The sequence below is a fragment of the Lepidochelys kempii genome, chromosome 5 (assembly GCF_965140265.1).
Source record: "Lepidochelys kempii isolate rLepKem1 chromosome 5, rLepKem1.hap2, whole genome shotgun sequence".
Classification (NCBI taxonomy): domain Eukaryota; kingdom Metazoa; phylum Chordata; order Testudines; family Cheloniidae; genus Lepidochelys; species Lepidochelys kempii.
This window is the reverse complement of record NC_133260.1, coordinates 128,713,200-128,729,057: the sequence shown is the minus strand read 5'-3', so window position 1 is coordinate 128,729,057 and position 15,858 is coordinate 128,713,200. Positions and strand designations below refer to the sequence as shown.

Below are 15,858 nucleotides of genomic sequence, written 5' to 3'. Positions count from 1 at the left end.
TCCATTCCCCAGAAAGGAAGGTCCTCTTACCAAAGGGCCTGATCCGGCCAGTGCTGCAGAAACTACATCAAACCACTCATGCTGGCAGGGAAGCACTTATCCAGCTAATGGGAAAATACTTTATCACTTCCGGACTCCAACCCCTGGCTGCCCAGGTACAAGCGGACTGCTTAGTCTGCCAAAAGAATAACCCCCGACCGGGACATCCTGTGCCACCAGCTGCCCTAGAACCCACTCCGGGCCCCAGACAAGTGTGGCAAATAGACTTTACTGAATTTCCCTGGACCCAAGCATTCAAATATCTCCTTGTCATAGTGGATCAGTTCAGCGGATGGCCAGAAAACTTCCCATGCCGTAATTGCACTGCCAGAACAGTGGCCCCCAAGTTTGTTAAGGAGATCATTCCTCGCTTTGGACTCCCCCTGTGGATGGAATCTGACAATGGGACACACTTCACGTCAAAAATCATTCAAAGCATCTTACATGCCTTACAGATCCCCTGGAAACTCCATACGCCCTGGAGACCGCAAGCCAGTGGGGTAGTGGAGCGGATCAATCAGACCCTTAAATGGCATCTCTCAAAAGTGCACCAAGAAGCCTCACTGCAATGGCCTGATGCTTTGCCCCTTGTCCTACTTCGTATCCGCGTTCTCCCAAAGGGTAGATTAGGGCTTAGTCCCTTTGAAATTATGTTTGGAAGGGCATGGCCTATGAATGGCATCCCGGTTCTGTCAGGGGAATGGGAGCTTGGTAATGTTTTTTTGTCACAGTATATGTGTTCCCTGTCTGCTGTTCTCTTCTCTCTTCACAGGTATACCAAGGATTCCCAGCCTCTCCCCTTGGACTCTCCCATCCACTCCTTACAGCCCGGTGACTCTGTGCTTGTTTGTACCTGGAAAGACGAGCCTCTCCAGGAAAAGTGGAAAGGACCCTATACCATCCTGCTGATCTCCCATAAAGCGGCAAAGATCGAGGGACACAAGAACTGGATCCATCACTCTTGTCTGAAGGCAGTACCTGCCCCCTCGTCAGCAGAACAGTGGACCGTCAACCTGCTGACTCCTCATCTAGTGATGATCTCGGGCTAAAGCTACTGTTTAAAAGACACAAATAGCAGGCACCTTTACGCTAAAATGGGCCCACCCAGGTACTGGAGACCCTGGGTTGAAAAGACTCTGGTGATAATTAATTGGGTAACATTGTTATTCTCTGTATTGTTATTTCCAAACTGTGCATATCGGAAGCATAACTCCTTTGTTTCGCTTGCACACCATGTTGCTACTTTAACAAACCAGACTGATTGCTGGGTATGTGCTCCAACTCCACTGTCCCCCAAAACGGGAATGCCCCTTGACTTGCTGCCCTTGACCCTAGCAGAATTAGCTGCCACCAAAGAGCAGGAAAGAACGGACTCGCCGTTCTGGAATAAGACTTTTTTACAGCAAGCCACCTATCAGGACCAGGAGTATTCAGTTGCAGTACTCACTGAGGGAGTGTTATGTTTTACCCGAAACCAGTCTGATCACTGTGGTCGTCCTGTGGGAAAAAGCTCCTGTGTTATTACACAGTGGGCTGATGGGTATAGGATAAAGACCAAATGGGGAGGCCAACAGTGTGGGTGTAATGGTTCCTCCCCTTTTAGGGAAACTCTTACAAATACTCTTACCACAAAAGAAAGGTTTGGAAATATAACTTGCCGTCCAGTTAATATCTCCAATGTAGCAAGCCACTACAGGTCCCTATGGCGAGCGTAATTTGAATGGCACAATTAGAAACGCCCCCACTTGTACCCAATCAGGAGGATGGGATGCCCCCTTAGGGGCATATGAACTGTTTGGAAAAGCAGCCAAAGCAGCCTTAAATATCCCAGGAATCCTCTAAAAAAAACAGTCCTTACTGGGCCCTACAAGGTCACTATTTTGTATGTGGCCGAAAGGCTTACAAGGTGCTGCCAGCCAATTGGACAGGTAGCTGTTATATAGCTCATGGAGTTCCTCATCTGTCAATAACTGCCACACTGCCCAAAGGAAAGATTAGAAATGCCCGAGACACCTCTGTTGAGTCACGAGAAAAGACCCTGCAATGACTGACTACGGCATTGGAGGGCAATATGAAGAATTCCCTCACAACCGAGAAGCTTGTAGGGTGCTCTGTACTGGGAATAGTGTCACTGTTTACCGGGCCAGCCATGGCATGCATAGGCCGCTATACTGTAAGGCTGCAAATGGTACTTGAGAAAGTGGCCTAAAGAAAGAGGTACAGCAGCTCAGGACGTTTTCCCTCCAAAACAGGCTGGCTTTGGACTATCTCTTGGCATCCCAAGGAGGGGTTGGTTCCCTCATCGGGCCCCGATGTTGTGTATATGTAAATGATAGCAGTTATGAGATCTATGAAAAGGTGGTAAAGGCTGAGGCCCATGCCCGAGCCAGAGCACAGGTTGCCTATACTGCCCCAGAGAGCGATTGGTTGCAAATCTTGTTTTCAGGCTGGGGTTTGTCGTCTTGGCTTGGTGGTTTATTTAGCCTGTTATTGAAACTTCTCTTTCCTGTATTGCTTGTATTACTGGTATTATGCTGTTCAGTATCATGTGTTAGGGCCCTTTTGCAGAAGTTAATAAGTCATTCTCTTCAGGGCTATCACAAAGTGCTTATGCAAAGTCGTATTGTAAAGAAATAAGTAGCCCAACTGAGAAAACTCAGAGCCAAGGTTGTTGAGTGTTCTCAAAGGAGGAAGTTGTTGGGGACACTGGGGCATGGCCATTAGGTAACTCGAGGGGATGGAAGACCACAAGAGTCGATGAAGCCCCTTCGCACTAGGCCCAAGTGTCCTTGGCCCCCCCTTGCCTGGAGGCACTCGCAGCAGCTCTGCGTACTAGGCCCTAGTGTCCTTGGCCCCCCGGCCTGGAGGCGCTCACAGCAGTTATGCTGAGGATCTGCAACAATATGTTGCAGAGTCAGACTGCCTGAAAGTAAGCAAGGCCGAACAGGGCAGATATGGGAGAACAATGCTGAATAAAGCAGCTTTATGTATAGTTTAACAAATGATACAGAGAACAAGGGAACTAGCTGGGAACTGGATTGGCTGGCTATATGGATACTTGGAGCAGCTTGCTATTGGATAAGTATGCTGGAAAAAAGGTTGTATAAAAGCCTGTGTAACTTCCTGCTCTGTGTGCAGGATTTGAGATTCTATTCTCCCTATACCTTTTTGCAGCTGCAAATAAACTTTTCTGCTTCTCCACCCCGTTGTGATTATTGGGTGTAGCACACCGGGTAGCGAACCAACTCAAGCTGTTGTTTAGCCTCTTGGCACTGGGTGCCGGCAACACTATGAACAGAGCTAGGTGTCATGGCTTGTTTAGCCTGGCTGCAGGTGACCATTCCCACCCTCTTGGCCCGCTTCACATGATTGGCCAAGTCTTCCCCCAACAGCATGGGGATGGGATAATCATCATAGACTGCAAAAGTCCATGTTCCTGACCAGCCCTGGTACTGGACAGGCAACTTGGCTGTAGGCAAATTGAAAGAGTTGGACTTGAAGGGTTGAATCATCACTTGGATCTCTGGGTTGATTAAATTGGCGTCCACTAAGGAAGCATGGATAGCTGACTCTTGTGCTCCAGTGTCCCTCCATGTGGTGCCCTTCTTCCCGCCCACACTCACAGTTTCCCTCTGCTCCAAGGGTATCTGGGAGGTATCTGGGCCTGAGGACCTTTGGTGTGATTCCGGTGCAATGAACTGTAATCTGTTGGGGTTCTTGGGGCAGTTGGGCCCAAATGCCCTGGCTCGTTACATTTAAAACATCGTCCAGCTGACGGGTCACTGGGGCGAGGTGGGTTGCTGGAGAACAGTGTGGCGGGACGATAAGGTGGCTGGAGGGTTCCTTGGGGGGTAGGTGGGGCCTTGGGCAGCCCCTGGTAAGAGGTTGTCCCTTCTGGTATCCGTTCCAACTGCGACCAGTTTTTTTCTTCTCTGCCACCTCCACCCATTTGGCTCCAATCTCCCCCGCCTCGATTACAGTTTTGGGTTTCCCATCTAGGATGTACCTTTCTATTTCCTCAGGAACACCCTCCAAGAACTGTTCCATTTGCATGGAGGATACATCCATCAATGGCTATTAATCATAGAATCACAGAATATCAGGGTTGGAAGGGACCTCAGGAGGTCCAATTGGGCCAATCCCCAATTTTTGCTCCAGATCCCTAAATGGCCCCCTTCAAGGATTGAACTCACAACCCTGGGTTTAGCAGGCCAATGCTCAAACCACTGAGCTATCCCTCCCCCATTAGCCAGGATGGGCAGGGATGCAAAACTGCTGCACATCACAGAATATTTTTAAAAGGTAAACAAACTAGGAAATTACATTAGAAAAACTGTTATAAGAACAAGGAGTTGATTAGGGTGCAGTTAAAGCACTCAAAAATTAGGAAATGCTAGAATCAAGGTTGCCTGTGCAACCTTAATTCTGCCCCTTGTGTGTGTGCATTACAATAGTCTAATTACATGATCACACTTTTTCCTACAGGACCCCTGCCTCATTCATGCACAGGATGGATACCCGATGGGCAGAATTAAGGTTACACGGGCAACTAAATCTCGCATTCCCCACCTTTGGCCTGCTTGACTTTGCAACCCAAGCAACACACTTTTAACGCAGTTTGTTCTGTAACACGAAAGGACAGTTTGCTGGCATATACAGGCCAACTATGCTTTCAACTAAATGCACTCTGCAGCTAACAGCCGTATGCCCAACTTGCATCTAAGGAAGGTGATGCTGCGATGGAAAAGCAAAATCTATTAGGCAGTCCTGGATGATTTTGTTGTCTGCTCTGGTGTTAATGCTTGTTTGTGTCATTGCTGTAGGACTGCCGGCAGGTCCAGTATCTGCTACAGGCTTTCCTTCCTGCTGCCTGTCTACTTCTAGCTGGTGAGGGACACTAGGTCCACACATGTTTCTTTAGGAAGTTCAGGCATGACAAGCCATGCAGCTGCAGCACTGGGGGACATGGCGTTTATCTATCCTAGTAGATTATGAAGACTGAGTTAGTGGCACATTGGGAACAGCATCAGCTAAAGGGGTTGCAGGGCTAAGGTTTCATAGAGCCGGGCTCCCTAAGCAGCTCTGCAGCTCCTAAACGAGCTCATGCCCCATTGCAGCACAGCAGAATGCACCGCCATAGCTCTTCTTCTGAGGAAGCTCCCTCAGCTCCTGTTGCTAATAGTGGGTCAGCTAGCCCCTGCCTCATGGCCAGCCCATCTCGTCCCCTTGCCACCTCCATCCTCACTCCACTGTTCCAGCTCCCCCACCCCCAGAATTGTCTCCATTGTTGTACCATGTTACGGCTGTGTCGTGCTGCCCGGTTTTGTAGTGCCTAGTATTGCTGCTTTGTCAAGTTGTGCAATTGCAGAGTTCTGCTGGAGATCCCGTGAGACATGCAGTGTTTGGAGACATGCACGCACTGCAAGTCAGTTACATGAAGCTCCAAAAAGGGATCAGGCTTCTCCAGGGTGGGAGGAAGGGAACCGTTTAAATTGGATTGTTTAGCAACATTATTGGCATCCGACGTGGCTTTTCATTCCACCCTCCCACCTGGAAACTGCTGTCATAGCAATGACAGCAGGGAAAGCACCAGCAAGTGGGGTGTGAGAAATAGCTGCTGGCTCCCAGTTGGCCAGCCCAGCGTCAGCCCAAGGGATGGTAATGAAGCATATTCCAACAGGAATCCATTCCGTGGCACAGTAAGGAACTCTGGTCATAGACTGCCTGGGGATCGGGTAGGACACCCCTCAGTTATACACATCAATGCGTTTTAAGACAAGGGGGCACTTACCTGTCCAGTCTAACGCTCCACCTTCCTCAATGTCACAGGTAGAGAATGGAGCCGTGGAAATCTGCACCGTGAGGGCTTGCACTAGAAGCATTAAGATCACTCCTTGGATCTGACTGCACAGAGACAAACCATCATTGAGCTAATCTCCTAGTCCTGATTCATCAGTCCCATAGCCAAAGCAGGGCCACCCCTCAGGCAGATGGAGTCTCCCCTTGCACAGCTAGCTTCTCATCTGTAAGCGGGGACGGGGACAGTTATGATTAATTCTCCAAGGGCCTTTCATCCCCTTGTCTGGTATGATGAAGCTACCCAAAGGCAGTTATTAGGTTAAGCCTTTGTCTCGTGTGTAGACAAGAATACAATTAACAAACATCCAGTAATGTAGTACTTTTGAAAATTTTATACACAGATGTACAATAGGCAGAGACCACGAGCACTTAACCAAGCACACAAGCCTACATAAAGGGCAGTGTTTCTAGTGTGTGGAGGATTGCATCCCAGAGATATGCATTAGAGTATGAATAACAGGATGCCACGGCTGCCACCACACCTCCTGTCAAACCACACCCTTTTGGACTGTTAAAAGTGGTGGCTTGGCAAGTGGTAGAGGCTTAAAATTCTCTTCCCCACTGCTCCACTGAGCAGAAGAAAAACTTGCTCCCACCCTGCTCATCTTGGAGTGGGGCCATAACAAGCCACACAACCAATCAAACAGAGAGGCCAATTGTGAAAAGGTCTGGTAATCCCTGCTTTAGACTCTGGAGGGTGCCCTGTGTTTGTTTTCCTGAATCTTTCTCCTGGCCTGTGGGCAAGTGCACCCCCGGCTACAGCCCAGAGCAGTAATGTCAGAATCTCCATTGTAAATTCAGCACTACTGCATCCCGTTAAAGGAGAACCTATCTCTAAAGCACGTTGCCCAAGACACAGCCAGGCGACTGTAGAAGGAAATGTTCCAATCCCGTTAACTGATTAAATAGGTATCTAAGCCAGTGGAAGACCAAGTGTGATTGACTCATGACGGATGCCACCATACTTCTGTCTGTCCCAGAGGAGCATTTTGACCAAATCTGGGCCAGTAGGACAGCAATATGCAACATCCTCTATGCTTCACCTTGAAGTTCTCCCCACTGCTCAGGGATCATCTGTTCTTTTTGCTGGGGAAGTAGGTTTTCAAAGCTTCGTAGATTTCAAGACCAGAAGTGGTTGTCTAGTCTGACCTCCTGCATGACAGGCAAAGGAACTTCCCCAAAATAATTCCTAGAACAGATTTTTTAGAAGAATATACAATCCTGATTTTAAAAGGGTTGGTGAAGGAGAATCTACCATGACCTTTGGTAAATTCAGAGGTGAAAGTAAGCCGGTATGGTCCAGTAAGGCATACCGGCAAGAGCTGGTGTGCCGTGCCGGACTAGACCAACTTCCCCAGGCTGGTGATTTAAAGGGCCCGGGGCTCCCTTCGGCAGCCGGAGCCCCATGCCCTTTACATCGCTGCCAGAGCCCTGGGGTAGCAGTGGCAAGGCTCCGGCAGTGATTTAAAGGGCCCCGGGCTCCAGCCGCTGCTACCGCAGTGGACCCCCAGGCCCTTTAAATATCCGCCTGAACCCTGGGGTAGCAGTGGCAGCTGGGAGCCCCTGGGGCTCTGTCGGCGATTTAAAGGGCCCGGGACTCTGCTGTGGTAGTGGTGGCCTGGGCCCTTCAAATCGCCCCTGAGCCCAGGGGGCTCCCAGCCGCCTCTGCAGCTGGTAGCTCTGGGGGCCAGGGGATCACAGCCACCGCTACCACAGCTGGAGCCCCGAGGCCTTTAAATCTTGATTTAAAGGCCCTGAGTATTTAAAGGCCCCGCCTCTTCTGGTTGAGGCCACGCCCCCTGCTCAGGACTCCGGCATACCAGTAAGTCCTTTAAGTTACTTTCACCCCCGGGTAAATTGTTCCAAACTGTTACAAATGTATGATATATTTCCAGTCTGAATTTGTTTAGCTTCAACTTCCAGTCATTGGGGCATGTTAGGCCTCCCTCTGCTAGACTGAGATAGGTACATCATGATCCAGTGGCTAGAAACTGAAGCACGGGGCAGTGTTGTCTCAACAGGTGTCAAAGCTAGCTGTTAAGAGAGGCTGTTTCCGAACTTCACACAGAGCGGGACTGATCCTGAGCTCCCACTGGACTTTCTCTTTGTCCCCTCCCATACACCAGTCCCACAGCTCTCTTTACGTCTAGCTAGTTGTCTTTTGCAGCGACTCCTTTGAATAGCTCCCTCCAGCAACATGAAACTATCACGGCCAGTTGCAGTGAATCAGCTGTACAGCATCAACCAGCGTTCTCAGAGCAGCTGGGATCCTTTTACCTTCCACCTCAGACCACATACTGACAGCTGGCTGCTACCAGCATTGACTTCACTCATTGTCGTAGGTAATGGAGGTGGAAGAAACTGGTAATGTGACTAGAACATAGCGCTCTGCTGTTCTTTATCTGCAAGATGCTGCTGTTGATGGCTGAACTACATGGTCTGCAGTTTCCACAGTACGCATCCGATGAAGTGAGCTGTAGCTCACGAAAGCTCATGCTCAAATAAATTGGTTAGTCTCTAAGGTGCCACAAGTACTCCTCTTCTTTTTGCGAATACAGACTAACACGGCTGTTACTCTGAAACCATACATTTCTGTTGAGTCTGACTAGGTGACTTACCTTGAAACAAAAATGAAGCCTGTGGATGTTCCCTCTCCCACGGGGTAGGAGCATTCTACCGCTAGCTCCATAGCAATGGGGTAGATAGAAAAGCCAAAGAACCCAAACAGCGAGCTGATCAGAGCCAGTGGAATGGCTTGATTCCTGAACTGAGACATCTGCAGTGAGAGAGAGTGGCAAGGCATTACATCAGCACAGCTGCATGGCAAGTCTGCGGGGTGCTTCGAGTCAACATCAGGCAGTCACCAATATGAAGTCCACGGTATTTACCATTTCTGTTAGCGGCCTCCCCACCTTCCCTAAAGCTCTCAAATGTGACCTATTTGCATGGAACTGTGTGTTAGGGGATGGAGACATTCGTTTTCTTGTATGCTTGGCCCCCGCAGCTCCTACTGACGTCAATGGAGCTGGGGCAGTGTGTGTGTGAGTGTGTGTGTGTGTGGGGGGAATCAGCACTTTGGAAAGTCAGGCTTTTGTTTCGTGCAGGGGCAATGACCCAGTGGAGGCTCAGTTTGGCCTCCAGAGAGATGGGAGCTCAGAAAATTACCAGGGTTTAAGTTCAGTTTCTTTCTGTCTGTGTCCCTGGGGCATTTGAAAAACCCCAAACCAATTCCATCAACTGCTCTGATGAATTCAGTGTGGAACAAGCTCACCCCAGCTCAGAGCGAGTGGTAAAAAGTAGAGCCCAGTCCAGCCACTGAAAAAAGAGCTAAATTGGTAAGTCAGGTGGTTCCAGGGGAGAGGGCCTTCTCTTTCCTCTGCACAGTTGGTCCTGACACGTCTCATTTCTCTCCAGACGCTACTTGAGACAGTGCTGTGCAGAGAGTTGTGAGGCAGAGAAAGACACTAGGTGGACTCTTTGGCATGTCTGTAGCCAGAATGCTCCAAACACATGGCCTATCCTGCCCAGACATGCTGATTTACGAGCACTGGGCAGACAGGGACCTGCCAAGACTCTGTGCATCCACAATATCCATCAAAACTGTCAGAGTACCCAATGGATTTGGATGGCAATATTTTAACAGAGGTGTTTGTGTTGTCACAGCATCTAGGAACCCCAGCCTTGGGCAAGAGCCCCATTGGGCAAGGTGCTGTACAAACACGTGGCAAAAAGACCTAACTCTGCTCTAAGTAGCTTAAGTAGTTCACCGTCCCCAACATTTTAGTACAATATTAGGAAGTGGTTTTTTGTTTCTTCTGGATCAGCATCACTTCCGTTCTGTATCTATATAGTAGAACCCCTCAGGAATGGAGGTTGTTCGTAAGACTGAAATGTTAATAACTCTGAACAAAATCTTATGGCTGTTCTTTCAAAAGTTTACAACTGAACCGTGACTCAACACAGCTCTGAAACTTTACTATGCAGAAAAAAATGCTACTTTCCCTTTATTTTTTTTTGGTACTTTGTTTAACACAATACTGTATCTGCCATTTCTTTTTGGTCTCTGCTGCTGCCTGATTGCGCGCTTCTGGTTCCAAATGAGGTGTGGGGTTGACCGGTCAGTGTGTAACTCTGAGGTTCTACTGCCTGAGTGCAGATGGATGCTGTGTTTATCACCCCCTCAGGGAAGGAGGGATCCGCCTGTGGAGAAGGCATCAACTGAGAGATCTGGGGGTCTAATGAAGCTTGGCCACAGACATCTTGTACAATGTCAGGCGAGTCACTGTGCCTCTCTTTACAGTGGGGTTATAAAGGTACTCGACTCACAGGGGTATTGTGAGGCATATTTCAGTCATGTTTGTGGAGCATGTTGAGATTTTAGAGACAGAAGAAGCTATGGATCTAGTGCTCTAGTATCAGTCCATCGAAGAACTAAGAGCCTGCCACCAGCCGTACCCACAAAAATGGCCTGACGCTTGCCATGTCTACTTTACAGTCCTGTGCTCGATTCCCCTTGGAGCAATTCCACATGTAGGAGGGCTTTGCTGTCTCTGGCAAACATTTCCATCATCTTTGAATGTATGGACTTGTGCGCTACCTGGGATAAAAGCCATTAACACTCATGCGTCAGGGCCTAAACTGATCTCTAGCTGAGTTCAGGAGATGACTTCCCCTAACCCTGGTCTCTGTGGGATGGGCTGCCCAGTTAGATGCATTACACAGAGTTCCCTGCCTTCCTTGGTCATCTGGTATTGGCCACTGTCAGAGCCAGCAGGCAGGATTAGGTGTTTAATGATACTTAGCAATTCAAATGCTTTATGCTCACAAGGCACTGCCCCGATGTTAATTAATGCTCACAACGTTCCTGGGAATTAAATAAATTAACCCCATTGCTCCAGATTGAAGAAGACAAGGCAACGGTTCCAAGGTTGCACACTGAGTTAGTGGCAGATTCTGGAAATGGTGTTCATTGAACTGCCCCAATCCGTTGGGAACAATCCCCCAAGTTATATTGTAACAAAGAACCCTATTCCTAATAAACAGAATTGTCGTCAGTGAAAGTGACCTAGTAGCGGATTGAAGTCACTGGGAGTTACTGAATGTTTTATCAGACAGCTGCAGAAATGGGCTTTAACTACATCTTTGCAGACAAGAGGAAGTGTGACGCAGAACTTACTACTGCAAATGCGATGCTGGCTAGTGCAGTCAGGCAGAAACAGACCTTGGTGGATTCTATAAATTTTCTGGTCTTGTCGACGTACAGTCCCAGAAGGAAGGCGCCAAGTAACCCAAACACAGTGAACAATGCACCATTCAGGCCTGCAAAGAACTACAGGGGAATAGAAATGAGTGTCTGAGCAACTACTATTAGGAGGTGAGAGTTAGTTACATTACCAATATTTAACCACACGGACAGGTTTATGAACAGTAGGCTGTGGGCCACCAGTCTATTTAACGTGCTTTTCCTTTGTATCCATACCAATATTGAAAACCTCCCCAGGACACGCATCTAGAATAGCAAGCAACTGGCCCAGGTGGTGACAATCCCAAAAGGTGTCCGGAGGAAATGCTCAGATCCCGTAGAGACGGGAGTGGAGTAAGACCATATGCGGATAAAAGCAGACTGGGTAAGTGCATCTAGGCTGGTCATTTTAACGTTGTATACATAGAACGGTGGAGCTTGATTTCCCCCAGAGCAAACAACTGTTACTCTTAAGCATGTACTACTGCTTTCTAAGTGAATGTGATAGGAGCCTCTTTAAGTGGTGGTCGTGTACCTCAAAAGGTAAAAAACCCATTTTCGATATTACTCTGTTTTTACTAGACAGCGACTTGCAGGGCAACGTTTCATGAATACAGAGGAACAGAGAACCACGTACAGTGGTACCCATGTGTGTGTGTTGTGCTCCTCAACCTTATCTCCCTTCTGAGTTTCCTCATCTCATTCCTCCTGTGCTTTGTCATGATTTGCCTAGCTATGCAGAACACCATTGTTTATTCTCCATCTGGCCGCCTTAGCCAGCAGGGCCAGTATGGCCTTCCATGCACAGCCTTCCGAACTTCCCTTTAAACATGCCTGGAATTGAGGGAGAAGGACTCATAGCTCACATCCTCTTCCCATTGCCCTGGGATCACCTACTGCAATGGAGGGAGCACTTATGAGTTTTGCTGTGACCATGCTGGGTTGGAGACTGCATGCTGCACAAACTGAGGTGCTGGAGACAAATACAAGGCTGAGCCACAAGAGAGGGCTTTGGGGGAGATGTTTATTGGAGGGTATAAATGTAGCCGAGAGGTGACCACCTCTGCTCATGTGCATTTGGCTAAGGACACATGCGGCAATGAAATAACCCAGTCCACCTTGCTTTGAGTTTCCAGTTCCCTCTCACCTCTGTCTGAGCCTTTGCCCCATATTTGCATATTGGGAGAGGATCATAAGGGACTGCATTTAGCTGCATTTAACCCCTCTACAATCAATTAAAAGCCTTTATTTTACAAAGTAAAATCCAGCAAGAGAAGAGTTTCATTCACAAGTGGTGACACAACCAAGGATACGAATTAAACATCAGATAACGTATCGTATTTAAAGACTGATGATGTACCTTGATGTATGCTAGTCTGGTACATCTCAGACACTGATAAGCTAGTTTAGACAAGTGCACCACATCAAGTGGCTTCATCTTGTTTTGATCACTAATTAGTGGAGGTTCATTTCAACCGTATAACAAATAATGCGTAAGATGCAAAAAGGCCTTACATTTGAATACCCCTTTACACACAGGATCTGTTCCAGAAGAGTCGAAAAGCAGGTGAACATCCCAATCCCTGCTCCAAAACAGACCATCAGGATGATGTATGGTTTATTTCTCAGAAGCTGCAAAGTTCAGAATGTAGGTTTAAAAAAATAGGTTCCAGTTACTTGGGCAACAAATCTCAGCACCCGCCCACCTGCTGGCCTGCCCACAACAACAGGATAGCTGAGGGTGACAATGACACCATGGAAGCCAGGCAGCATGTACACTTGCTCCTGCCTCAGCATAGAGGGCTGGACATGGTGACCTCTCAAGGTCATGTCCTGCCCTACAGTTCTAGGATGCTATGTTTGATTCCAGGGCTTACTTCTCTGCATGACACTTACCATTTTCAAGCCTGTGAAAAATGGCTGCGAGGTGGAATATGTGGCGCTTGCTGATGGTGGAGTTGGAGGGACCTTGTCGTGAACACCAACCGTGGCTAGGATGCAGGCTGTGACTGCAGGGATGACGTACAGTCCAAGCTAGGAAACCCAAAGCAAAGACACGTAACCAGGTTGCCTGACTCCAATGCTACTGAATATATAAACCAAAATGACGCTGCATACTAATTAATCAGCTTTTGCTTACCATCAGTGGTATATCTTTTTCTTCAGACACAAGTGCAGGGGACAGCAAGTTAGCGGTAAGAATTCCCAAAGGATTAGCTAGATTGAAATAAAAAAGACAATGTTTTTCTATATAAATTGAGAGAATGTTCCACATTTATCAAAATGTCATGAGACATCCATTTCACAGCATCCTCAGTTTAAATGAAACCATGGCTGGGGGGGAGGGGCAGAGGGGATCAGGAACAAGACATCTGTAAGGTTACATTTGGAGGGTAAAACTCACAAAAATACTTAAGTGTCTTAGCCTTTTCTAGAAATTTTACCTGGAATTCAACTAGGGAAATAAGACTAGGCAGGATCTCCTAGGTCATTAAGTCCAGTCCCCTGCTACTGCAGGCAATCCTGTCCTATCATCCTGTTCATAAACTTGTCAAGCTTTCCCTCTTCAAGCTAGTTGGGGTGTTTGGCCCTGCAGAACCTCACTCCTCTGATGGTTAGAAGCCTCCTTCTAATTTCCAGCCTAAAGGTATTCCTGGCCACTTTACCTCCATTTGTTCTTGTGTCACCTTAACTTTTTGATTTAATTGTTCCCCCTAAGCATGGTAAAAAAACACATCCATCCTAGTCTTTAAATAATTCTTCATTCCTTCTCACCTACCGCCCCCAGTGCTAGTACAGGCCCATACGCTATGCAGTGCAGACTCGCATTTCCTTTGTCAAGTAAAATACAACATACCTCTGTACTAGCTGACCCACTTTCAAACGTACCGGTATATTACAACATCATGTCTCCGCAGTCATTGCCACTAGCCGAACATCTAATAGTACTTTACCCCGCTTGCACTTTCACCTCACAGGTGTAATACAATTATCCAACTACACAGCTAGCAGATTTAAGAACCAGATCTGAGACGGGTTTTCACTGCAAATTTGAACAATTTATAGACTTCTATAAGCACCTTGCAGCTCAGCCAGACAATCCAGGCTACCTCCAATGCCGTTTCAATTTTTTCCATGACTACAGTAGAGTCTGTTTAGACTGGTTAATTAGGGCCAGTGGGGAGCCAACAGAAATAGCAGGTGTTGGGCAAGCTATCGTATTCTGGTGTGCTTGCATGGTACACTTACTGTTCTCATACTTACCGGTAATGAACAATACCTAGATCTGACAGCTCAATACACAGGTGATTTTTTTTTAAACAGAAAAACAACCATTTATTTTTCAAACTATCACAAAGGAACTTTCCAACATCCCATTAAAAATAACAGGAACTCGTCACACACTACACAGAGTATATCCCACATTTTAAAAATGCTCAAAGATTTTCAGGAATGTTGACATTTATCAGCTAGATAGTCAATATTCATTGTAGTATGTACCTTTCCAGTGCACATTTATTCAACAGGAGAATAGCAGGGATGCTTTCGATTTTTAAGGATTTTAACTAGCTGTTGCATGCAACTGAGAGAGCTGTCGGTAGCAATACTGTGCCGGGAGAGAAGTAAGCTCTGCAAATGGCAAAAACCGACAGCTAAGGATGGTTTCTAGGTGTAATGTTTTATGATGAACTAGTTTCTGTTCACAGCCTTTTCTAGCACCTTGGAAACTAACTATTCAAATTTAGGGAGAAAATTAAGTTATCCGGTTTCCTTTCTTCTGGGTTCTTTATTTTTATTTTCCTTTTCATATGAATATGGTTTCATATGAATATGAATTCATAACCTTTCCTGCAGTTAATCTTCCTCCTTCACAGAATCAAGGTGTATTAATTACAAGGTGGGAGGACCCTGTTCACACCAGCAGGATCTACATGAGGCAATTAGAGGTTAACACTTCAGAGCACTCTACAATTCATAGCCCTGTAGTCCAGATTGCGGTGCCATGTAGACAAGCCCTTACACTGCCAAAGCACCTAGCTGTTCAAGTCAGTAGTGATTTGGACACCTGCTTATTTGAGGAGCTGGGTTCAAGTTATGAGTTAAGATTTGGTGACTATTTTGAGCTAGTAGCAGCCTGCACGGGATTTGCAGGAGGAAAATGGTCTTGTGGCTAAGGCAGAGGGAAGAGACTGTGAGGTCTGGGGTTTTTACTCCAGACTTTCCATGTGATGAGTAAGTCATATGACCTGTTCTCCATCTGCAATGTGGAGATACCTGCCTACTTCATGGGGTTTTGTGATGCTTTAGTTCACTTACACATTGCGCAGTCCCTATAATACAGCTCCATAGGCAACGTATACCACAGGAAGGTTCTGCTATGGAGTGACCTCGCTCCAGCTCGGAATGTTTGTAGCTGTTACTTACACATTGAAGAGATCATATTTGCTGTAGCTCTCTGGTGATCTGGGAACCACAGGGCCGCTAGTTTTGTTGGAGAAAATATGACAAGTGGCTGGGCCAGAGCACAGAGGCACTGTCCTATGAACAGGTACATGTAGGTCAGGGATCCCAGACTCAGGAAGCTGATGACGCTGAAAGTCCGGATGACGCTTCCAACCATGTTCAGCCAAGCGCTAAGCATCACCTACAACACGTAAAGAGGGACTGGAGTCACTTGCTGACTTAGCTGCAGACTGAGGGAGACGGAATTAAGTTCT

At 47.3% G+C, this 15,858-nt stretch overlaps 1 protein-coding gene across 4 annotated transcripts in view; it reads right to left on the bottom strand.

Annotated features, from left to right (window-relative positions):
- Window positions 1-15,858, bottom strand: part of SLC49A3 (solute carrier family 49 member 3) — a 53,269-nt gene that overhangs the window by 18,491 nt on the left and 18,920 nt on the right. For 2 of the 4 annotated variants that reach the window (XR_012159155.1, XM_073345799.1), the window contains exons 3-9: window positions 15,566-15,785; window positions 13,281-13,357; window positions 13,037-13,174; window positions 12,656-12,772; window positions 11,075-11,227; window positions 8,517-8,674; window positions 5,831-5,943 (exon numbers count right to left, since the gene is read on the bottom strand). Coding sequence is in view for 3 of the 4 variants with exons in the window: in XM_073345799.1 (XP_073201900.1) it covers window positions 5,831-5,943; window positions 8,517-8,674; window positions 11,075-11,227; window positions 12,656-12,772; window positions 13,037-13,174; window positions 13,281-13,357; window positions 15,566-15,785 (976 nt within the window). In the remaining variant the exon portion in view is untranslated. The remainder of the gene's footprint in view (window positions 1-5,830; window positions 5,944-8,516; window positions 8,675-11,074; window positions 11,228-12,655; window positions 12,773-13,036; window positions 13,175-13,280; window positions 13,358-15,565; window positions 15,786-15,858) is intronic. The other 2 variants (XM_073345801.1, XM_073345800.1) reach the window with 2 other exon arrangements.